Below are 23,189 nucleotides of genomic sequence, written 5' to 3'. Positions count from 1 at the left end.
ATTGCACAATGGGGTCACCCCTGCTGGTCAGCAAGGAGTGGCACCGGGAGACAAAGGCCTTGGGTTTTTAAAAGACAAAGCACAAATAAATAAATCTTTTAAAAAAATAAATAAATAAAAAGAGCACTTTCTGTTCTTCCAAAGATCCTGAGTTCAATTCCCAGTAACCACATGGTGGCTCACAACCATCTATAATGAAATCTGGTGCCCTCTTCTGTTGTGCGGGCAGAATATTGTATAAATAAATCTTTAAAAGACAAAGTGCGGTAATTTTCAGAGGTTGCGGTCTTGGCAATTCATGATTGGATGAGGTATTTAACTTTTAAAATAATTGCTTGGTTCTGGGCACCCTTAAGTCTGGTCAGCCCTGTCATAAATATCTGATTTTCAAGTCAGTTTGGAATTTCCTGCCATATGAGATATAGCCACAATTAAAGGTGGGAGAATGATTAACTCATCCCGTGTCTGTTCTGAGGAGTGGGAGTTACAGGCTTTGGATCAAAGGTCAGGAGCTATTCAGGAGAAGGATTGGGGCCATTTGGCTCAGTTTCCAAACAAAGCTCATCTCACAGGCGCCAGCTGGTGATTTTCTCTCCATTCAGTAGAGATCTCTGCTTGTTCTCTTCCTTATCTCTGCCCTCACAGATGGCTGATGGCAGGAACTTTTACATTCCTCAGCTCTCTGGAGAAGCACTAAGAGGCTTTAATTAACATGAGCCTAAAACTTGAAAATGTAAGTTACAAGGCAATTAAAAGAAACATAGGTTACAAAGTTAGTCTGATTCTTTCACTGCCATGTCCAAAGTACTCCTGGCAAACCTGGCTTTCCTTTCTTTTTTTTTTTTTTTGTTTTTGTTTTTGTTTGTTGTTTGTTTGAGACAGTTTCTTTGTGTAGCTTTGGCTGTCCTGTACTCGCTCTGTAGACCAGGCTGGCCTGGAACTCACAGAGATCCTCCGGCCTCTGCCTCCCAAGTGCTGGGATTAAAGGTGTGTGCCACCATTGCCCAGCAATTTTTTAAACAGGTATGGTGGCACATGCCATTAGTGTCAGCATTTGGGAGACAGAGGCAAGTGGATTTCTGTGAGTTCCAGGATAGCCTGGGCTACTTGGTGAGTTCCAGGATAGCCAGGGCCATAAAAAGACCCTGTTTTCAAAAAAAAGTTGTTTTTTGTTGTTGTTTTTTTTTTTTATGTTTAAAATTTACCTTCCTTCCTGGGGGAAGTTTGATGATTAGAGTAAACAGTTAATTATTGACAACACGTCCTGAAAGATGTGGTTCTAAAACGCTGTGGATTTCACACCAAACCACGTCTAAAAGCATTTGTCTCCTCATTTGCCCCCTCTTTTTATCTCACGCGCCCACCATTCTGTCTGCCTCCTCCCTAATTGCTGACTGGAGCTACATGCCCCCAGATGCATCCTACCTGTATACTCAGGCTGGCCTCCCTAGACCTTCTGAAGGCTAGCGCCTGTGTAGTTATGGGCTTTTATGTTGGGGAGCAGCCCCCAGAAGGACAAGCCATCTGTGGGAGAGAGGCCCAGATGAGTCTGTGGTCTGTCACACGGGATCACGTGGCCGTGCCAGCACAGCACACTGAGCTCCTCACATCATCCCTGGCTCCTTCATGTTCACAGTCTTTGCCAACAGCACTCAGGGCCCATGAAGCACCAGCAGCCAGATCCCACGAAGGCATCTCTGACTCTTTCTTCTCCTCTGTCTCTTTGTCTCCATCCCTTCTTCCAACTCTCCTCCCCAGCCACCTTTCCTCATTTTGTAATTTTCCAGGAGCTCTCTGTCCAACATCCCTGGCCGAACCAAGCCCCCTACTAGGAGGAGGATGCAAAGGCCTCCCAGGTGCTATGTCTGGTCTTCCCTTATTGTTCCAGGTCCATTCTCTAAAGGAAGCAGCCAGTATGAGCTCAGTGCTAAAGACAGAACTCCCTCCCCTCAGCAGGGTCCCCTGCTCTCTGCCTGACTTCATCTGGAGGGTGTCTTTAGACACTGACTCCCCTAAACACACTTGATCTCTGGCCTCTGACACAGCTCCCTGCTAGCTCTCCCCTCCCTGCGTCTATATGTTTGTTGAGCACTGACATTCTGTTCTTATGATTGGACCGTGCTGGTGCTGGATAATGCAAATCAAGCATCCTTGAAGGGCCTAGTTCCAACCAATTACGTACACCTATTCTTGGAGCCCCCCCACTCCCCTAGGGGTGTATAACCTTTGTTCTCTGGAACTAAAGTTGAACTAGCCATCAGCTGATCCCTGAACTGTTCTCGGTTCTCATCGGCCATTCCAGGCTCGCCTCTCTTCTTGTCCCCTGGCCCTCCTGACTTCATGGGCTCCTGGGAGGCAGCCATCAGGCAGGAGGAGAACCAACAAGCCAGTGGTCTCTTATTCCATTTTTATTTTAGTATATGTGTTTCCACGTGCTGTGCCACGTGTAGAGGTCAGAGGGCAACTCGAGGGAGCCTGTGGATTCTGGAGAGCGAGCTCAGGTCCTCAAGCTGCTGAGACACCTAAGGGGTCCACAGCCAGTGGCCTTTAGAAAACCCAGGCTAAAGCTTGACCTGGTGGACATGGTGGTTCACACCTCTGCTCCTGTCTCTTGGAAGACTGAAGCAGGAGCAGTGCCAACCTGGCCATTTAGAGGAGCAGTGTGAGACAGGAGACAAGCCTACTGTGAGTCATCCCTTTAAAATTCTGCCTCCGCTATCTGTTCAGCCTGTGGACCAACACTCTGCCACAGCTTGAGAGGGCCAATGCAACAGTCCATCTGCCGGCCCCAGGTTACGCCTAAGGAGTTAGGACCTTGAGAAAGTGTGCATAGTAAAGGGAACAGGGGTCCAGGGGAAAAGAGCCGCACCCACATTTGAGGAGGGTAGAGCAGAGAATCCAGTAAGGGAGATCAAGAGGCACGCCAAAAGCACAACTGCCCCAGATAACAGACGACCAAGTTTTGAGAGACACGTCGGTCAGCTGGGCCAAATGCTGCTGAGCTGTAACTCAAGAACAAACCAGATTTAGCAACGGGAGCCACGCTGACCTTGGAGAGCCAGGTTGAGGAAGCAGCCAGCTGCCCTGGGTGGGGAAGTGGCTAGAGCGTGGCAGGGTCAACATGAGAGGCTAACATGAGTTTGAGCACACCAACACGAGTGATCACCCGAGCAGCAAACCAGCTGAACAGAGGGGACGCCTCCGGGCTAAGCAGGCTGTGGGAGTTGAACCAGCTAGCTCAGGGCTCAGTCATTCTCTATTCATTAAATTAATCAGTCTATTATTTATTTATTTATATGGGTGTTTTGGCTGCATGTGTCTGTGCGCCACATTTGTGCAGTGTCCAAGGAGACCGGAAGAGGGTGTTGGAGCCCTTATAACTGGAGTTATAAGCAGTTGTGGGCTGCCTTATGGGTGCTGAGAACAGAGTATCTTCCTCTGGAAGGGCAGCCCGTGCTCTTAACTGCTGAGCACCGATCCTCAGCCCCGATTCCTTAGTTCTTAAGACCAAGTTTTTATTTGTTTGTTTGTTTGTTTTGAGACAGGGTCTCCCTATATAGCAGGTTCTCCTGAAACTCTGTAGACCGGGTTGGACTTGAACTTACACAATTCCCTTTTTGCTATGGTACACATGTGAATCTGCCTGCCTTTGCCTTGAGTGCTGGGATTAAAGGCATATGCCACCACACCTGGTCCATTGCTGCTTAGACACACGGTTGATGTAAGTCAAGTCTTTAACTAGAACCTGAAGCGTAAGAAGAATCAGGGGAAGAAAAGAAGAAAGGCAGCATTCAGGGCCACTTTTCCATAAACCAGATTTGTTTTCTTCAGATAAGGTCTGGTCATATAGCCCAGGCTAGCCTTGAACTCATGGTCCTTCTGCCTCAGCCTCCTGAGTGCCAAGACTACACAGTCTGAGCCACTCCATCTGGATTGATTAGCCCTGTAACCCCTCAGCACTGCTCCCTGTCAGTGTTGTCAGGGCTCCCAGCTCCTCTCGCCAGCATGCTGTTAATTTAATAAGTCTGCAGGCTTCACTGTGGCTCAGCACAGTGCTGAGTGTGGGAGATAGCAGCGACCATTCCGTCCCAGCGTCACACCACAGGGATGAGGGACATGGTCTCAGCAGAGAGCCTGCTGATATGATGGGGCCTGCCCTGCCTCCTCCCTTTATGGGGATGAAGCAGCCCCTTTCCTGGGCTCCTGACCTTGTCCACCTTTGAAGAGCCTGGATTTACGTGTGTGTGTGCGTGTGTGCGTGTGTGTGTGTGTGCGCGTGCGCGTGTGTGTGTTATTGATTGCTTGGTTGCCTGATGCAGGTTCTTTGGCCCGGGAACCAGCACGTAGGCTGGCTGGCCTCATAGAGACCACATCTGGAACTGCAGGCACGGGGCGCCCATTCCCAGGCTGAAAAGCCTGAATCTCACTGTGAGCTGCCAGCCCCAGCCTAGAGCAGGAGGGCCTGGGGTGGTGCATAGATGGGGAGACAAGCTCTTCTAGGATGTGATGATGCCCCCAGCATCGTGAAGAAGCACTGTGTAATGATTAATCCTGTGAGCCCAAGCTCTGGTCACTCATCTATGGGCAAGGCCAAAGTCCGGGCAAAACAGCTGAGGCTGCATTTTATGTGTGCGGTTGTCGTTTTCTTCAGAAATTACCTCTTCCCTGCACTTCCCTTCTCATGGCCCCGGCCCTGACCACTGCTGTTCTCAGGGCTGGGACCAGGGAGCGAGGCTGTGAGCAGCTTTCGTGTGGCGCAGGCCCAGGCTCTGGCGCCTGTTCCCTGAACTTTGGGTTGTAGCTCTGGATTTTGAGCTAGAGCTCCTGGGCTCTATGCTCTGGAGTCAGGCCCAGGTTCTTGGACCCACACTCTGCCCACCTCTGCTTCTCATACGGGCTCTGGGCCCCAAGTCTGCACCCCGAGTGCCAACTCTGGGTTCTGGCCTGGGCTCTGAGTTCTTATCTCTCAGCTCTGCTTTCAGGCTTTGTACGTTAGACTTCAGATTATGACTCTAGGTGTGTGGCCCCATGTTCTGGGTTCTGTTCTGTAGGCTCCAGCTTTTCATCCCTTTAGTCAGAGTTTTAGTCCCTTCAGCAACAGGGAAGGAGAGCGGTGGCCTCTGACTGAGAAGCTTAAGCTGCTAGACAGCTCTGTGCAAGAGCCGGCGTCCTAGCTGGTTCTATGTCCTTTGGCCCTTGGGCTTTTCTCTGTCCCCTAGCCAATTTCTAGGTAGGTGCTAAGATGGCCGCAGAGCAGCCCTTGTCCAGACCCTTGTCTCACCGGCCTTTTCTGCTTGTTCATGCTCCTCTCCACAGAGTTGGGCTTTATTTGTGGACCGCACCTGATTCAACAGCACCGACTATGTGTGCACACCTCATTGGGCCCCTGTCTCCCTGTGGAAATGAACTGCAGCCTCTACTACCTCAGAGACAGAGTCACCTGCCCCCACGGGACACAGCCTGCGCTCTTTGCTGGGGTGAGGGTGTCGGTCCCAGGGCGTAGTCCATTGCTGTGTCTGCATGTCTTCAGGGGCTCCGGCGAGCAGTCAGCACCTCCGCCTGCCCCTCACCAGCTAGAACTAAGGTCACTGAGTGACAGCATGCCTTCCCCCACTAAGACTGCTGCACAGGGAGAAGAGCAGGAGAGAACAGCAAAGCTGTCTGCCAGAGGCTCGGGGCACAGCCTGGGCCCACCTGAGCACCCTCAAGAAAGTCACAGCTGTCTGCTTGGCCCAAGTTCTCTGTAGGGAGGCTATAGTCAGGATGCAAAACTGGTTAAAAAAAAGTGTGTGTTGGATTTCTTTGTACTATAGACTGTGTGGATGAGGCCAGCACCCTCCATGGCTTCCCTTCTGCGGAGGCGAACAGCTCTGCGCCATCTTGCCCGACCACCCTTGAATCAGTGCAGGTCAGTGGCTGTGGAATATAGCCCATGGGTTAAGGAGCTGCTGGGAGAGGGTGCTGTGGGTGTGGGTTCTTACTTCTGAAGACGAGGTCTGTCTAGACTGGTGAAGGCCCACGACCTTGGGGATTCTGGGAGTGGAGCAACTGGGAGAACGGAACGCCTCGTATCAGCCACGTGGAGCTCTGCCCTCCAGGCACAGAGTGCCACTAGCATCTTGATAGCAGAACACCGGGGCTACCCACAGGGAGCTCCTCAGGGAGCCCACATGAGACCCCTTCTCTCGCCAGGGTATTTAAACGCGTCACGATTGTTGGCAGGAAGGCTGTTTTAGTTACACACGCTCCTTCAAGAAGCAGGGTTATTCATCAACCATGAAGTCAGACTTCGGTGGAGTCGTTCTATTGGTCTGTCGTTGGCAGCCTAGCTGACATGAATAGGTGTTTGCTCATTTCTCCCCAAGGAAAGTCACCCCTGAGGCTATCTGACAAGGAAAGAACAGAGAGGGGATTATGGTAGAAGGGCATACCAGCCAACCAGAAGGACCAAGAGTGATAACAGCCTCAAGTCTCCAAGTAAGTATTAGACTCTACCACGAAGGCTGTCCAACAGAAATAAAGACTCTTGAGGAGCTTTGTAATAATGAAGTTATTTAAATTGCATCTGTGGGAAGATTGAAGCTAAGCTGAGAATCTTCTTTGACCACTACTTCTAATCCTGGTATAATCCTGGTCCCAGTCTCAGTCTCCTTATTAGTTTTGTACTTCTAGAACCTATGCCAGGCTTGCTGGAAATCACTATGTGGTCCAGGCTGCCTGGATCCGCCATCTTGCTCCCTCCGTCTCCCGCTGCTGGAATTGCAGGTGAGCCACACCTGAGAGGCAGGCTTTGGATCTTGAAGGACCTGCTGTGGTGAACGGATTGAATCGATGTGTGGATGGCTCCATCACTTTGGGAGTGGCCATGTTATTAAGCATCTCTCTGGCTAATGTCCTTCACCATGTTACAGTTTGGCAAGAATGGCCGCACCCGCTGCCAGCACCACACTCTTGGGCTACCCAGATCCTTGGCTGTGAGTTAAGTGAATTTCTGATTTTATTTTGTTTTATTTCTGGTAAAGGAGACTGAGGGGCCTCAAGTCTTCTAAGCTTATACTTGAGCACTGAGCTATACCCTTCTCCAGCAAACCTTCATTCTTTATAGATCACCCAGCATGTGTTATTCAGTTATAGCAACAGAGAATGGACTGAGACAGGTGTCATGCCAAAGGCTTTGTTCCGTTGAACACTAGCACATGTTGGAGAAGTTTCCTCATCAGCCACGGGCCTTCTCAGTTAGGTGTTTGCTTTGCGGTATAACGGAGCATGGACATGCCACATGGGTTCTTTCATCTATGTATCCTGTCCACATTCGAGTGTTTGCCAGTTTGGGGATGATAGATAATGCTGCAGGGATGGGCAGCCTCCTGAACGAAGAGAATGGTCTTTACTGGTATTGCTTTTACATTTTTGTTTTATTTTTTAAAGATGTATTTGTTGACAGCTGGGCATGTGCCTTTAATCCCAGCAACTTGGGAGGCATAAGCAGGTGGATCTCTGAGTCCAAGGCCAGCCTGGTCTACAAAGTGAGTTCCAGGACAGCCAGGGCTACACAGAGAAACCCTGTCTTAAAAAAAAAAAAAAGTTGTGTTTATTGGACTGGCTAGACTGGCTCGTCAGGTAAAGGCTCCAGGTCTAATGACCTGAGTCTGACCCCATCAACCCACATGGCCGGAGGGAACCAACTCCTGCAAATTGTCCTCTGACCTTCACAGCTCATATGAAATGTTTAAATGGAATTAATTGGCCTGGAGAGATGGCTCAGAGGTTAAGAGCACTGGCTGCTCTTCCAGAGGTCCTGAGTTCAATTCCCAGCAACCACATGGTGGCTCACAACCATCTATAATGAGATCTGGTGCCCTCTTCTGGCCTGTGGGTGTACATGCAGGCAGAACACTGCATACATAATAAATTTTAAAATATAAAAAGTAAAAAAATAAAAAGTAAAATGTAATTAATTAAAAGGAATATGCGTGTGTGTGTGTGTGTGTGTGTGTGTGTGTGTGTGTGTGTCTTTCTGTATGTGTCTCTTCTTTTTGTTTTTGTTTTTTCAAGACAGGTTTTTCTCTGTGTAGCTCTGGCTGTCCTAGAACTCACTCTGTAGACCAGGATGAACTCACAGAGATCCACCTGCCTCTGTCTTCTGAGTGCAGACATGCACCACCACCAGCCTGATATGTGTGTGTGTGTATGCATGTGTTTGTGTCTGTCTCTGTGTGTCTCTCTCTGAGTCTGTGTGTCTCTGTGTATGTGTCCGTGTCTCTCTGTGTGCACGTCTGAGTGTGTCTGTGTGTGTATGCATTCGTGCACAAATACGGAAGCCACAACAGGGTGTTGCATGTCCTCATCTATCACTCTCTACTCTCCCTTGTCGCTTTCTCGCTTTGTGTAAGGCCATTGTGCAAATGCTCAGAGTGGCAGAAAATACGCCGACAGAACTGGACTAAAGTAAAAAGATTTTTTATTTTTGTCTTATGTGGATGAGTGTCTTTGCCCGAGTGCATGCCTGGGCACTGCGTGTGTACAGGGTTCGTGAAGGCCAGAAGAGGGTGTTCCAGGATCCCCGGAACTGGAGTTACAGATGGCTGTGAGCTGCCACATGGGCACTGGGACTCAAACCTGGGTCCTCTTACCCACAGAGCCATCTGATTAGCATTCTTTTCTTTTTCTTCTTTCCATTGTTTATTTTAATTTTAAGTAATTACACTTTATTCACTTTGTATCCCCCGGTGGCCCCCTCCCTCCTCCTCTCCCAATCCCACCCTTCCTCCCCCTTCTCCACACATGCCCCTCCCCAAGTCCACTGATAGGGGAGGTCTTCCTCTCCTTCCTTCTAATCCTAGTCTATCAGGTCTCATGAGGAGTGGCTGCATTGTCTTCCTCTGTGGCCTGGTTAGGTTGTTCCCCCTCAGGGGTAAATGATCAAAGAGCAGGCCAATCAGTTCATGTCAGAGACAGTCCCTGTTCCCAATTCTATGGAGCCCACCTGGACACTGAACTTCCATGGGCAACAACTGTGCAGGGGTCCTAGGTTATCACCATGACTGGTCCTTGGTTGGAGCATCAGTCTCAGAAAAGACTCCTGTGCCCAGATTTTTTGGTTCTGTTGCTCTCCTTGTGGAGCTCCTGTCCTCTCCAGGTCTTATTATTTCCTACTTCTTTCATGAAACTCCCTGCACTTTGCCCAAAGGTTGGCCATAAGTCTCAGCATCTGCTTTGATAGTCTTCAGGGCAGAGCCTTTCAGAGGCCCTCTGGTTAGCATTCTTCTCAGAATGGCTTCAGACAACCACCTCTAAGACAGAATCTTCCCTCGGGGAATAGAAAATGGCCAGTCAGTCCTGTCGTCCGCTCTCCTCCATTAAACAGTCAAATAAAGTGAGGGATTATCAGGTGACAGAGACCTGAAACCCCCAGAGGAAGTCAGCATGGTCAGCAAAACCCACTGATCTCACCCACAGATTCCAAGGACAACAACAGGGCAGTCAGATGAGAAGGGAGAGTCAGCGGAGGTCCTGGTGGGAGAACCAGTGAAGACTCATCTGTGAGCAGGGTTCTGTCCTACCCCTCAAGCCAGCCGGCTTCCTCAGCACCCACACTCAGCACTCGCCTCTCTCAGTGGGGCCAGGCTGGCCTCTCCTGGAGGCTGAGGTTTTCTTTCTGAGAAGTCCTCCTTCCTTCCCTCCCTCCCTGCCTTTCCTGGCTGCCTAGAGATGGGGTACCACCCATCCAGAGCAGATGAGAGAAAGAGCAGGTTGCCCAGGCTAGTCCCACATGCAAGCTTTTAGAGTACACTAGACCCTGATAGAGACAGTGGGCAGCAACACCAATGATGCTTCATGTCCCTGGATGCTGGGTGATGGCAAAGGCACAGCTGTAAAGGAGCCCCCCCACCTTGTGCCTCGGGAAGAGAGATTCTGAAAGCAGGACGTCGTACGCTGAGGACCCCAAGACCTTCCTGGCCTGGCTTTGGTGACAGAGGCAGTGGGATGATGGGCCCACACAGGGCAGAATGGCACACAAGAAGCACACTCATGGCAGAATAACAATAATTATTACCGTAACAATATCATACATCCAGGACAAGCCCAGCTGCCCCAAGCCAACCATAAAATCTGTATGTACAGTAGAGTCCACGTGGATGGAGGGGTTGCCCACCAGCACGCCCGGGCCTTACTTATATCAACTCTTTAAGGAGGGGCCAGCCCCTCCCCTGCCCCCTGCTAAAGCCTAGAACAAGTGGAGGAGGCCGGTACTGCCAAAGGCCCTTTCCTGGTCAGTATGCTTATGCCAAGGAGCTAGGCCCACCTGCCCCTCATGGCCTAGTGTGAGGAATGGGTAGGTACCCACAAGGGAACAGGTGTTCAGCTTGGGAGTGTGGCCTCTCTGAGTTCCCCTTCCATCCCTTCCTGGCTCCCTCTGTGGGCCTGCCCATAGCAGAAAGGGGCCAGGGACACACATGGCACAGACAGGGCAGACGTGCAGAGCGGACCCGGGGCATGCTTGGTCCGCCCAGGCACCATGCAGCCAGCCTGGACTGTTACACGGGCGTCAGAGGGCTGGTGGGCAGTGGAGTCTGAAGGGCCCTCCCCAGGCTGTGTAGGTGAGTCAAGTCTATGGCGGAGCCTCCTGAGAGCCTGGTCTTTGGGAAGGGAGCTGCAGAAATTCTGGAAGTACCAGGTCCTCTTTTCGAAGAAGTCCCCTCTGGTCGTGGGCCCCACTGCTCTGCACGCGGTTCAGCAGCTCCACTAGACCTGGGGGCAGCCACAGAGTCAGCGGCCCACATGGTCAGAGCCATTGCTAATGCTTCAACCTTGTGCCGCCTGCTATGACCAGAGCCCCTTGAGCCCAGACTGTCAGTGTAGTCTAGCTCCAACGGCCTTTAGCCCCAGCCTCTCAGCTCAGGCCTCTCTGATGCCACCCTCCACGATCCTCAACCCGCTTCCCTCATCCCTCTAATCCCAGAGGCCCCATTAACCCCACAGTTCACCTTCTATGTCACAGGTCTGCCGGTTCCCAGCAGAAACGCTGGCGTCTTCCACCAGCAAACTGGGGGGCAATGGAGGAAGATAAGCGTCCTTGTTCTGGGTCCTAGGGAGGCATCCCTGCAAGAAAGTGGGGTTAGGGCACAACTAGGAAGGGAGACTGGAACCCCCCACCCCCAGGCTTTCAGCTACCTGGCTGCTGCGGCAGGGGGATGGGCTGCTGGCTTCACTCATCTTCGCACCTATGATGGAGGGCACCGGTCTGTGGTTTGGCCCTCCTCTCAGAAGCCCCGCCTCCTGTGCCAGAGGCACCCTGGGAAATCAGGTCCCAAGGGCTAAACATTACTTACCCGGAAGAGTGTCCAAAACCAGTGTCTGTGAGGCCACTGAGCTCACCAGCTTCTCCAAATCCAGCAGCTGCTTCTCCCCCGGCTGCAGAAAGAGATTAACAGCCACGGCTTGACCACAAAGCCTCCCCTGCTGGTCTGGCCCTCCCTTGACCTACAGCTCCAACACTCACCCTGTGCAGGGCCACCTGATCCAGGCTCAGGCCATGCTTTGCTAGGATGGGCTGCAGCGCCTCCTGCAGGCGCTTGGTGGGCTTAGCCGAGATCCTCACCACGCGCTCCAGCTCAGTTAACTCCAGCCTGCACAGGAGGCTAGAGCTGGAGAGTGATGGAGACCCGGGTCCCTTTCCCAAAATAAGCCCGGAGGGGACAAAGCTGATCCAGAGGGGGGAACAGTTTGGGGTGGGGCGTTAGCCTAGGAGGCAGAGCTCCTGGCCCAAGATAAGATTTGAGATTTGGGGACCAGTAGACAGGATGTGGCTTGAAGCCAAAATAAGCTTTGGAGGAGGGAACTCACTGGAAGGTGATCCTGTTTTCCAGCCGCACTTCCTGGTCCGCCAGCACCGTGCAATCCTGATCCAGGACCAAGGCTTTCTGCAGATGCCGGGCAGGGTCTAAGAATCCCCTCCCTCTACCCCAAACCATCCCTGGGGATACCTGGAAACCACCTTCATCTCCTCCGGGCGGCTTCTAGTGCTACCATGAAGATCAAAGGGGCTAGCCCACCGGTAGCAGAAGGCTGGAAGGCGCTGGGGTGAGGGCCAGCGGCGGCGTCTGAGCCAAACTTGGGTAAGATCAAGACTGAGGGATCTTAAGAGCGGAAGATGCCTTGGGCATGGTGGCATGGTAGTGTGCTCCTTTATTCCCAGCACTTGGGAGGCAGATACTGATGGAGTTCAAGGCCAGCCTGGGCTCCACAGTAAGTTCCAGGCCAGCGGGGGCTACGCAGTAAGACTCCGAAGAAAAAGAAAAGAGTGAAAGATGCTTGGGAGTGCTAGGGGAAGCCTGGAAGAGAACTCTGTTTGGGAAATGGGGTGGGGGGTGGGCATGCAGCTTGGGCCCTGGTTTCCTGAAGACCTGCCCTTCCTTCAGGCGTGGGAAACTCAAGGAGACCATCTGGATTCACTTCCCCTCAGCACCGCCTTTCTTAGCCATTTGAACCTTGTCTCTCGCCCCCTAATGCCTAGGTCAGCCTCCTGCCCCAAGCGCTGGTGTGTGTGTGTGTGTGTCCAGAAAGAGGAAAAGCTTTTGGTACAGTCCCGACACACAGTAGGTGTGCAGAGAAGACTACAGTCTGTACCAGCATAGGCTTTGAATGGGGAGGGTTGATGGGGGGGCACCTCTCCCAGACAGCAGGGTGTGCTGTGCCATGGGGACAGGTGGGTGTGGGTGGTGAGGTTATATTTAGCAGGCACGAAAGCCCGTCTGGGCTGTTGGCAGCTGTGCTGGCGGCCCAAAAAAGTGGGCAGCGCTCGCTCTACCATTGCTGCCCCCCAGGCCCCCAAACATGTCCTGGCAAACGCCTCCTTCCCTCCTTGAAATGCCCTGTCCCTGCAGTTCTTCCAGATAAACTCTGCTCTGTCCCTTTAGCCGCTGTTTCTTTCAGGAAGCCCCTGACCAGACAAGACTGCCTTCTCTGGAAGAGACTCGCTCTGGAGGCTCGATTCCTAATCACCTCCAGCCTGGACCAGCAGACACAAAACCTCAGTTCCTCTGGCTACCTCTGGCTACCTCTGGGGCCTAGAGGAAGGCCTGTCACTCCCCCTGGGAGGCAGCACTGCTCCCCTTGAACCCCCTTACAGGGTGGCTTCAAAATGAGTTTCCTCGTTTGCATTTCAAGGAATGGTCAGGGATTAGGTTAATTGAATACTTCCATGGCAGAGGTGAGGGAATCCCCCAGGGGCATCGAACACATGGCAGAGGGAGGGGATTCCCCAGGGGCACTGGACACATGGCAGAGGGAGGGGATTCCCCAGGGGCACTGGACACATGGCAGAGGGAGAGGATTCCCCAGGGGCACTGGGTACTTCCGGTGGCAGAGGGGAGGGAGTACCCAATGGTAACTTCAGAGGATGGGGCTAGACCTGGTCATGATCAGAAAGGAGGAAAGAGTTGGGACTGGTCATGCTCACACCTGTTCATTGCCCACCAGGTAGACCTTAACGTCAGGCAGAGAAAGGCCTCTCTTCTCGCAGATGCCTGCCAGCATGTCACGGATGGTGAGGCCAGGTCGAGCCAAGGCCAAGGAGGCGGTGCCGTCCGGCAGGTACACACAGCAGTACTTCCCCGGCCGGCTCTCGCTTTCCCCCTCTCCGCTTCCAAGGCTCCTTCGGTGACTCTGGTTGTGGGCAAGAGCAGGCAGAGGCTGTGTGTACACAGGTGAGGACAGGCACACCGCACACAGGGTCACTGTGACCTCCGGGACACACGCTTGTGCACTTGGAGGCCGGCAGAGACGTGTCTTGCTCCAGGAACACAGGTGTGCGCACGCAAACACTAGACACTCAGCCAAGCATGGTGGCCCATGCCTTTGGAGGCAGAGGCAGGAACACCTCTGATTTCAAAGCCAGCCTGCTCTACAGAGTGAGTTCAGGACAGTCAGGGCTACACAGAGAAACCCTATCTCAAAAAAAAAAAAAAATTAAAGCAAAAACAAAACAACAAAAAACAACCAACCCCCAAACAAACAAACAAACAAACAAAATGCGGACACTCAGACAGCTCCACTACCTAGCCGCACACACGCACACACACACACACACACACACACACACACACACACACACACACACGGTACACCAAGGCGCCTGCAGAAGCACACATCTGCCCGCTGAGGATGCACGGCCGTCACACGTTCAGAGACCGCCATATTTAGCATGAAAAGAAAGGAAGGTGAGGCGATGGCTGTGGAGCAGGCTAGGGCCGGAGGGGTCGCCATCCACTGGCAACGCCGGGAACCCACGAGGAGAAGTGGCCGCGGTCCTAACCTGCGAGGCATCTTGTTTCCCTCAAAGGCCGCTCACCTCGGATTTGCTGCTCACAAAGGCCAGGAAGCCCAGGTCCAGACTGGCGGAAGAATTCAGGGACCCCTGAGACTCCCTCCGCAGGGCTGGGTTCGCGGCCCCACCGGTCATCTCTAAGGAAAAGTCAGCAATGAGGGTTCTCGCCTTCTCACCCTCCCCCTGGGCGCTGTGCAGCCTCCCAAGCGCTGGGGGTACACGGCGCAGCCTCCGGGAGAAACCTACTTTGGGGGTTTGGGTTTTGCCTTATTGCAGCGTGTGGGGCACGTAAGAAGGGGGAGTTGCCCAGATGGCCGCAAACCTCCGGGTAGGCCGCGCCGGGTCTCACCTCCACGGGAGGACTTGCGGAGAGGGCGGCCGCAGGCGCCCTCGGGAGGCGGCAGCTGCCCCAGCTCCTCCACGCCCAGCGGCAGGGACTTCCCGGGCTTCAGCTTCGGCTTCTGGGGACGCAGGGCGGACCGTGGCGCGCGGCGGGGCGCAGCCCGCAGGGCGCCTGGGGAAGAGCCTCCCGGCCCGGCCGCCCTCCTGCCCCTCACCTCCGGGCCTCACCTTCCGCGCCGCGGCGGGGCTCCCCAGGCGCGGGCAGCCGGGCTCCCGCAGGGGGCGCCCCTCGGCCTCGGCCAGCAGGCATTCTTGGTACAGCGGGGACTTGACGAAGCGCGCGTAGCTGTCGAACTTCATCAGGTTGAAGATCTGCGCGCCGGGGGTCGTGGCGGAGATTGGCGCCGGGAGGGGACAGCGGAGGGCATCCAGCTGGCCCTCGCCAGCCCAAGTAGGGGAGTCCCAATCCCTGCGTCCTCCCTTCTGTCCTTTACCCGGAGCCTGAGACCCGCCCCAGCCCGTCCTCCAAGGCCTCCTCTGCTCTCACCCTCTAACTTTGTTTGGCCCTGACCTGGCATTTGGCTCTGGTTCTGCGTTCAAATTGCTCCTGCCCCCTCGGACTCCACCCCTGAAGCTGGTCCTGTCGGGCATTCCCTTGGTCTCCCTTCTCACCTGGCGTTGGCTCTTGGACCCCTCACCTGAAGCTGCTGTGCCCGGAACATGTCGGGCCGGGGCTGGGCCAAAACCTCCTCGCTGAGCCAGGCCTGTCGGTCGATGTTCACCGGGCTCAGCGCCTGGCTGGACAGGAACTCATGGTAGATGTTGTGGGCCTCCTGAGCTAGCTGGGGGTGAGGGCCAGGGAGCGGTCAGGGGCATACCCAGGCCCCACGCCCCGCCCCCCTGTCCCTTCTTTCTCTCCACCTGCTTGGTGTCACTGGCTGGGATCTGCTGGAAGCGCTCACAGGCTTTCCAGAAAGTTACGTTCTCTGCGCTGAATTCCTTCTTCAGGAACTCCTGGCATGAGGAGAGGGGAAGGAAAGCCTTCAGACACAGGCTGAATCACGTGTTCCAACACTGGGACAGACACAGCCGAGGGACCAGACAGACAGACAGATGGTACAGGTCTGGGGCAGCAGGAAAAAATGAGAAGCAGGGACAAGGACAAGGAGAAGGAAGAGTTCCCAGCTTGGTGGTGAGGGAAAGGATACCAAAGACGGGCTAGATGAGGGACCATGGAGAGCGGCCAGCCTGAAGCCCTGTATGCTCCGGGTCCAGCCTCTGCAGTGCCCTTCCCCAGTGCGGCCCACCCCGGGCTTACTGTGAAGTACGCCAGGCCCAGCGGGTCCTGCAGCAGCCGCTCAAAGGACAGGGCCCAGCTGGCCACGGGCTGCTCCTCGGTGGAGAAGGGGCTGCTGGGGCCGCTGGGGAGGCTGTGAATGCTGAGGGAGCTTCCTCTGCCCTCACCTTGGCCCTGGGAGCCTGCTGTGCTGGTCAGTTCTGGAGAGAGGAGCGTATTGAGGTGAGCTTTCTCCTTCCGCAGCCCATCCCCCCTCCCACTGCAGGCAGGCATCTGCTCTTGGGTGTATTACCTGGAAGACCAGCAACCGTCCCCACTCACTTCCTCGTCCCTCCCTCCCAGACATGCTTTACCCACTCAGTCTGTCACCTACCTCCATCAGAGACGGCCAGAACCTAGGAGAGACCCAAGGTAGAAGGTCAGAGAAGAGCCGCTAAGCCCTACAGGAAAGTCTGAGGAGCCCCTGGGCCAGACCTCCGGCGAGAGAGGCCACGTGTCCTCAGACGGTCACCGCTGCCTAGGTTTGCTCAGACTGTGCTGGCCGCCTTGCCATCCTGTGCCAGCCACTGTGTGCTGGGACCTACTCAGGGCACCTTCTGGTGGCCCCTGGCTCCCTTCTCTGTCTCAGACCCTGAGGCCAGCTGTGCCTGGACTTCAAGCCTGCCTCTGCCGGGCAGGATCTGCAGGAATTTGGGCACATTAGCTCGCTTGTTGGCTTCCATCTGTAGGTGATATCTCTCCCAGGACCACACACGCTGTGTCTCTAACACTTGTTGGCACAGGGTAAGAGCCATGCCAATCCTGTGTTTGAGGGGGGAAGGAGGTCCTCGCTGCACCTGTTCCTCTTTGGGGTGCTCACCCCACCCCACCTTGGGCATGGGATGCTGTTTTTGTGGCACAGAGTGGCCAAAAGGACCCCCTCCGACATTCAGGCTCAGGAGATCTGGGATGGGGCTCAAAGCTCTCCATTTCTAGCAGGCTTCCTGGCCATTCGGGAGCTGGTGCAGCGGCCACAGCGTGAGTAGCCCTGTCATTCGGCCAGCTCCCTTCTCTTACAACGTTCACTCACCTTGACTCCTCTAGGAACCTGAGCCCTTGGTGAGGCCGACACCCACCCCAGCCTTGAAGCAGTTCTTGTAGTGGTTTTTCTTGGTGCCTCTCCTACTTCCCAGAGGCCTCCTAGGTCCCCCACAGAGCCCTACCCATGCAGGGAGGATGCTCCCCTTCCCTAGCTCTGATTCTGGGCCCTTTGTGCCCCCTCAACATCCAGCCCCAACCACACAGCCGGCTTCCTGCTGATATCCGTATTTAAATGCCCCCATAAGCCCATGTCTCAAGCGGACACACAACCTCTGTTCCCACTGCAAAAGTCCTGAAGCAGCTTTGCTGTACCCTGTTTTCTTTTCCCATCACTTAGACCCCTGGCGTCTCCAATCCCCTTTACCTGCTACATTTCCCTAGGTCCTGTCACAGTAGCTCCCACCACGGCCCTTCTGTCCATCAGCACTTCCAGCAAGCCCGGGACAGCCTCCCCTGCCTTGTTCTCTGTGCTCCGCCCTTGGAACGCCTAGGCAGCACTGGCTTGCAGGATACTACAGGATACTATTTGGCCTCGGGGAGGGGGAGGTTTAAAGGGGTCTCCTATGTTTCAGAATTGAGAGAGTCCCATTGGGTCAGTTTTTCTATCTGTGATGAGCAAGGTATCATGGCAGAGTGGCAGCCCTGGCTGGTCCTGAGCAGCCAGTGACCTTCCCTGCAGGGGATTTTCACTCCTTCCAAGGAACTCTAGGGCCGGTCTGATGCATCTGTGTTACTTCTGGAAGCGATGGGAAGCAAGCCTCCCCCTAAGCTGCCCGAATTCAAATCTTGCGCTGTGTGTCCTGACAAGAACCCTCAGCTATCTTAGTCTGTCCTCTCTAAAAACTGGACAAGCAATGGTCCTGACATCAAGGTCCTGACTTCAGTTGAGTGAGTCAAACACACAGAAGGTGCTCAAAACACCTTGTGGTGTGTGTTTAAGTGTTCTAGAGCATCACATTACAGCACTGTTGTGTCGATGTCCAGGGCTGACACAGCCGGGTGCTTGAGTTTTCACCCCGCAGGAGAGCAAAGAGCACGCAAAGATTCAAATCCCCGCTCTGATTTTCTCCTATTTTACAGCCTACATGGGGGTTGAGCAAGAGAGAAAGTTGGCAAGTGCCTGAGCTGGGCGTGGGGCCGGCTCCCTAGCACTGCATACCCCAGCCCCTCTCTGTGCGCCCAAGCTCCCCAGTGCCCCTCATCCCTTCTCTCAGCTCGGGGGTGGGGGGTGGGAGAGCCCTGAGTCCCAGGGGCGGGAGACCCTTCAGATGCCTGCGGCCCCTAGGCAGCTGCTCTTTTCTTCCCCAGCACCTGCCTGCCCCCCACTGCTGTGTTCCTCCCCCAGCTGCTCCACAGCTGCAGCTGTGCTCCTATACCCCAGAGCCTGTGCTGCTGCAGTCCTCCCCCTCCGCCTCACCCTCTTCAAGGCTCCTCGGTTTTGTGCTGCTCTCTAACCCCAAATCAGCCTGCAGGCAGCGCTCTCCAGCCAGGAGTTCCTGACACAGCCGAAGGTGCTGGAACTGGAGCCAGCCGCACTGGGACTTTGTTTGGCTCTTAGAGGTTTTATTTCTATTTTATCTTTAATTAGATGGCTGAGTCCCTGAGTAGGGCTGGCTCCCAGGTTTTCTCCAGGCCCTTCCCTCCCCACTATTCCACCCCGGACTTAGTTCCTTGCTCGCCTCAGTAGGATTGCTGTTGCCAAGTTACAGTCAGCCCTCTACCTGCGCCTGACTAATGAGCCCCTCCAACACCATTTTTCCTCCTCCTCGCCTCCACCCTCCACTCTATCAAACTTCTATTTTCCCCACACCCCTGCTTCCTGTTTGCTGTTTCCTCTGCCTGAGTACCTACTTCTGCAGGCCCCTTGCACTGCTCCTGGATCCCTACCCATCAGCAGATGTTTTCACCATTCCCTCCCCTACCCTCGGCCCACCGTGCCTGGGCATCTCATCCATGCAGCCTGAGAGCAGGTCCTGTTGGGAAGGAAGTGTGTCTGAAACCCCTGCTCTGGAGGCACCCTCACTGCCATGCTCAAGCAGCCTGAAGACTAGGACGCTGGCCCAGGTGCCCCCTCCATGCCTGGGCACAGCTGTCCGTCACTGTCTGCTCTCATGCTGCCCCCGAGGCTCTTTGTTCCAGCTTCCTTTGTCCTATTGGCTGTTGAAAGTAGAACTGGGGCAGAGCTGGAAGAGACAGAAGTCTAGAGCTGGAAAGGAGGAGGAATGGAGCCTTCTTCGTGATCTGTCTTTTGAGTGTCTGGAAGAACTGATTTCCCCTCGAAGCATGGGGGCTGCTGGGGGCTGCATGGGGCACACTGTGTCATCTAGGTACAGCCAGGTGGGGTCCGGAACCCAACTATGACTTACGCCGGCTACAAGGCAGGGGGAAGTTGGGTCCAACAGTGACCCCAGTTCTCACCTCTGCTTGAAGAGCTATGTCGAGTGGAGGAAAAGGGGAAGAGGGTGAGGAAGGGTGTGGCGGCCAGCGGCACTCCAGCCCATCCCCGGCTCTGGCTTCAGTTTGTCATGCTTTGTTCATAGGAAGTGGCTCTGCAGGAGCTGCTGGTACCAAAGGACACTGAAGAGGGCCACTCATGTTTCCTGATCCAGCTGTGGTACAGGCAACCCCCATTCTCACTCCACACTCCACGTCTCCCCCCTGCAGCAGACACTACTACCCCTGTTTTACAAGCAAGGGACCCGAGGCCCCGAGAAGTTAGAGTCGAAAAGTGGCAGAGATAACGTTAGATGCCGAGCTTGCCTGTCTGGCCTGGCACTCTCTGTGTAGCCCTGGCTGGCTCAGATCTCCAGAGATCCATCTGCCTGTACCTTCAGTGGTACTTATTAAAGGCTTGCTTAAGTCCTAGCACCCAGCCTTGCCACTTCCCTCGTAGACAGAGGAGCTTGGAGTTCCGGGGCTTGTCGCCCTTGGGCACAGGTGGGGGAGGCCCAGGGACTCCTATCCAACTGTGCCCGTATAGGACTCAGGTCTCAAAGAGAGCAATCAATCGATAGATCAAAGATCATGATTTCTTTATCCCCGATGACAACTTGCTCAAACCAGGACTTGATTTCAGTATTTTCACTCACACCGCTGTGCCTTTCCAGAGGTGGGCGCCTGCACTGTGCTCACTTCACTCTTGTGGCTGTTTATACAACCCTAGGGGCCTGATCCCTCAGCCTGGGCCAGCTCCGTGGGGCTCTCTCATGTACCCCTCAGCACTGCCATCCTTGACCTCGCATTGGGCACATAGAGACACACAGGCTTCTCGTAGCTCTCTTTGCTAGCATGACTTGGGGGAGCAATTCTGAGTTTCCAAAAAGAGAAATACGGCTAACTTGAAGTCAGACTCAGACTCAGACTCCCTAGGGCATATTCCTATGGGTGTTTTCCTAAGTTCGATTCTCTCCAGGCCACTCCCCTCTCCTCAAGCCACTCCCCTCTCCCCAGGCTGCTCCCCTCCAACCTGCATATGCGTTAAGGACTATCTTCCATATTGCTAGGCATTAATGGAGAAGATGGCTTTCCTGCTCAGGCTCCTCTCAGGCCTTCTCCACGCCTCACCTACAGCGCTTCCCCAAACATGCTTACTTCAGTAATCTTCTCTCTTGTCTTTCATGCCTCACTAACTCACTGGGGTTAAATGGAGCTAACCGGGGCTGCTCACGGGACTGGGATCTGAGTCTTTTTTGTTGTTGTTTTGTTTTGTTTTTTGAGACAGGGCTTCTCTGTGTAGCCTTGGCTCTCCTAGACTTGCTTTGTAGACCAAGCTGGCCTCAAACCCAGAGATCGACCAGCCTCTGCCTCCCGAGTGCTGGGATCACAGGCATGGGCCACCACGCTCGGCTAGGACCTGGGTCTTGAGTGCTTAGTGTGGGACAAGGCAGAGCAGCCCTAAGTGGATGAGCGAGTGTGCAAATGAAGTGACAGCTGGTGCTGCATGATGATTTCTCAAGAGGGGGCTAGGCGCCTCTAAGTGGCAGGTTTCTTTGCAGCTGAATGCCAGAAGGATGAGGCTGATGGCTGACAGTGCCTCCTCAGGGAACGGTGGAGGGTGGCGAGGAGGGGCCAGAGCCAGACAGTTCTGGGGGCTCAGGGTGAGTGACCCTTCTACTCAGCAGCATGGCAGTTTTGTTCCTCTGTGCCTCCCCTCGAGATAAGTGGACACCTTGCCCACAGACCCCTCGCCCTTCACAGCAACACTGTCATCACCTGTCTCCACACCCTGTCCCAAGCATGGCCTCCTAAAGGTGCCCATTGTCCAGCAATGGACATCTGTGAACTATGAGCTCTCAAGGGTCAAACAGAAAATTCAGAACTGATCTAGAAAGAACAGATACAAACATATGTGACTGTGGCTGAGAGGATCTGGGGCAGCTGTGGGCTTGGCAGGACGCGGGGCAGAGCTTGTACTGCCGTCTCTATTGTGAATGAATTTTGGATAGAGAAGCTGTGGGCTGACACGGAAGCGACAGGCTAGGTCTGTCTCCGGCCCTCTCAGCTGGCCTGCATGGCCCGCAGTTCTGGGTTCTGTCCCAGAAGCAGCCTGTGGTTTTGCTCCTTGGCTCTGTGGCCATGTGGAGAAAAGCAAAGCAAGTGCCATGTTCCCCAGGGCGGGAATGCATCCAGATGGGCTTTCCTTGGACTTTCCGAGTAGGGCTGGCAGTAGAGAAGGTAGGATGGCGACCAAACCAACTCTTGGAATTGGTCTCTCTTCCACCACAAAGCATGGTGCTGGCAATAAGGGGTGCTGGACAAGAGACGGAAACTAATCTCGGGAACTGGAAGTCAGGGGTGGGAACTGGGGTGGGTCAGATGTCTAATGAGGCAAAGGATCTTGGAGAGGGGCTGGGAATACAGGGGCTGCTGGGGTAACGTTTCTGCAGCCTTCTTCAAGGCGCTTGCGTTCATCATGCCACTTAGTCAACAGGACTTGACAAAGCAGGAGGGGATCTTCCTCGGGAAGAGACAACAGAGCCAGAACCAGGCGGCTGTGGACCTGCTGGCTGTATGTCCTGGCACTAGGCTGGGGCCTTAGGATAGGAGCTATCAGGACACTGCTTGGTCTCCCTGGAGTGGTTCGGTGACCTTGCCAAATGAACTCTGTCCCTAAGGAGAAGAGGGATGCTCAAAACTCTACACTCAACCATTTGGTGAATGAATGAGAAGAGCCAGAAACTCTGGGGTAGCCCCAGTCAGGAGTGAGGCAGCCTGGAGAGGGTGTCAGAGGATAGTGTGGCTGCAGCCCTGGGCGCCCGTACTCAACTGTACACACCTCTCTCCTGGAAGCCGGGACAGACAGGCAGGTTGTTCCTCCTGTCCTACCTTTACTGACCCATCCTGGGCTGCCCAGAGAGCACCAGTTCTGGCCGGCCACCTCTAGAGCAGTGAGGTAAGGGCCCAGCAAGGGCCGATCTTAACCTTATCTTGGGCACCTAGAGCATGAGGTGAAGGCGCAGGGCTTGAGCAGCTGCAGGAGTGAGCCTGGAATAACGGGGACACTGGGTCCCCGTGCTACTCTGTAAGCAGCTTCAGTGGTCCCAGGAGCAGACGAGGGAGCAGGAGTCCAGCCTGCCTGTGGGACTGGAGCCTGTGCCCTTACACTCTTTCCTGGAGTTGTACCAGACACCTAGCAGGGCACCTGGAAGGGTCCTGGTCCACAGCACCAGGTTCTACTGCTGGCAGCTGTCTGGACCCCAGCTCTCCAGCCTCCTGGCAGCACCCCAGCCCCTCCTCAGCCTTGCCCGGGTGCTTCCCGGACTCCACCCTGGGTGTGCCCAACCCCTCCTTGTGGCTCTGGCTCAGAGCCCACACTCACCATGCGCCCGTTGGGGACACCCAAGTGCTTGGGCTTCCCTGGCATTCCTCCGGTGATCTTGGGTCCCCGACTCGGGGGTAGGGGGGCATCCACCACAAGGATTGTGGAAGCACCGGCCAGAGCTCTCCGGTAGCAGGCAGTGGAGAGAGCTCGCTCTGCTCCTGCGGGCCCTTACATCCTGAAACACCAGCTCACTACCTCTTTTCTCTGCCACAGGAAGTGTCTCTATAGAAACCAAACCACAGAAAGAAGCAAGGTCTAAGAGAGCGAATGCCTCTTCCTACTCTCTGTCTCTTCTCTCTCTCTCTCTCTCTCTCTCTCTC

The 23,189-nt window shown here is 54.5% G+C and overlaps 1 protein-coding gene across 2 annotated transcripts; it reads right to left on the bottom strand.

Moving 5' to 3' along the window:
* Positions 1 to 10,030: 10,030 nt before the first annotated feature.
* On the bottom strand, positions 10,031 to 23,189 carry Rgs14 (regulator of G protein signaling 14). Of its 2 annotated transcripts, none has more exons than XM_060373013.1 (15): positions 22,867 to 23,189; positions 16,342 to 16,363; positions 15,990 to 16,168; positions 15,593 to 15,685; positions 15,370 to 15,513; positions 14,900 to 15,043; positions 14,679 to 14,790; positions 14,354 to 14,466; positions 13,465 to 13,668; positions 11,848 to 11,924; positions 11,504 to 11,630; positions 11,334 to 11,415; positions 11,176 to 11,225; positions 10,982 to 11,103; positions 10,031 to 10,752 (listed from the first exon to the last, which is right to left on the bottom strand). In XM_060373013.1, exons 1-15 carry the CDS (start codon positions 22,909 to 22,911, stop codon positions 10,539 to 10,541), a joined length of 1,728 nt encoding a protein of 575 aa, XP_060228996.1. In that variant the 5' UTR covers positions 22,912 to 23,189; the 3' UTR covers positions 10,031 to 10,538. The 2 variants fall into 2 exon arrangements, with proteins under 2 accessions (XP_060228996.1, XP_021494792.1); XM_021639117.2 differs by having other exon boundaries at positions 10,989 to 11,103; positions 22,867 to 23,188.

Source organism: Meriones unguiculatus, chromosome 19 (genome assembly GCF_030254825.1).
Source record: "Meriones unguiculatus strain TT.TT164.6M chromosome 19, Bangor_MerUng_6.1, whole genome shotgun sequence".
Lineage (NCBI taxonomy): Eukaryota > Metazoa > Chordata > Mammalia > Rodentia > Muridae > Meriones > Meriones unguiculatus.
The sequence above is the reverse complement of the archived record's forward strand: the minus strand, read 5'-3'. Positions and strand labels throughout refer to the sequence as shown.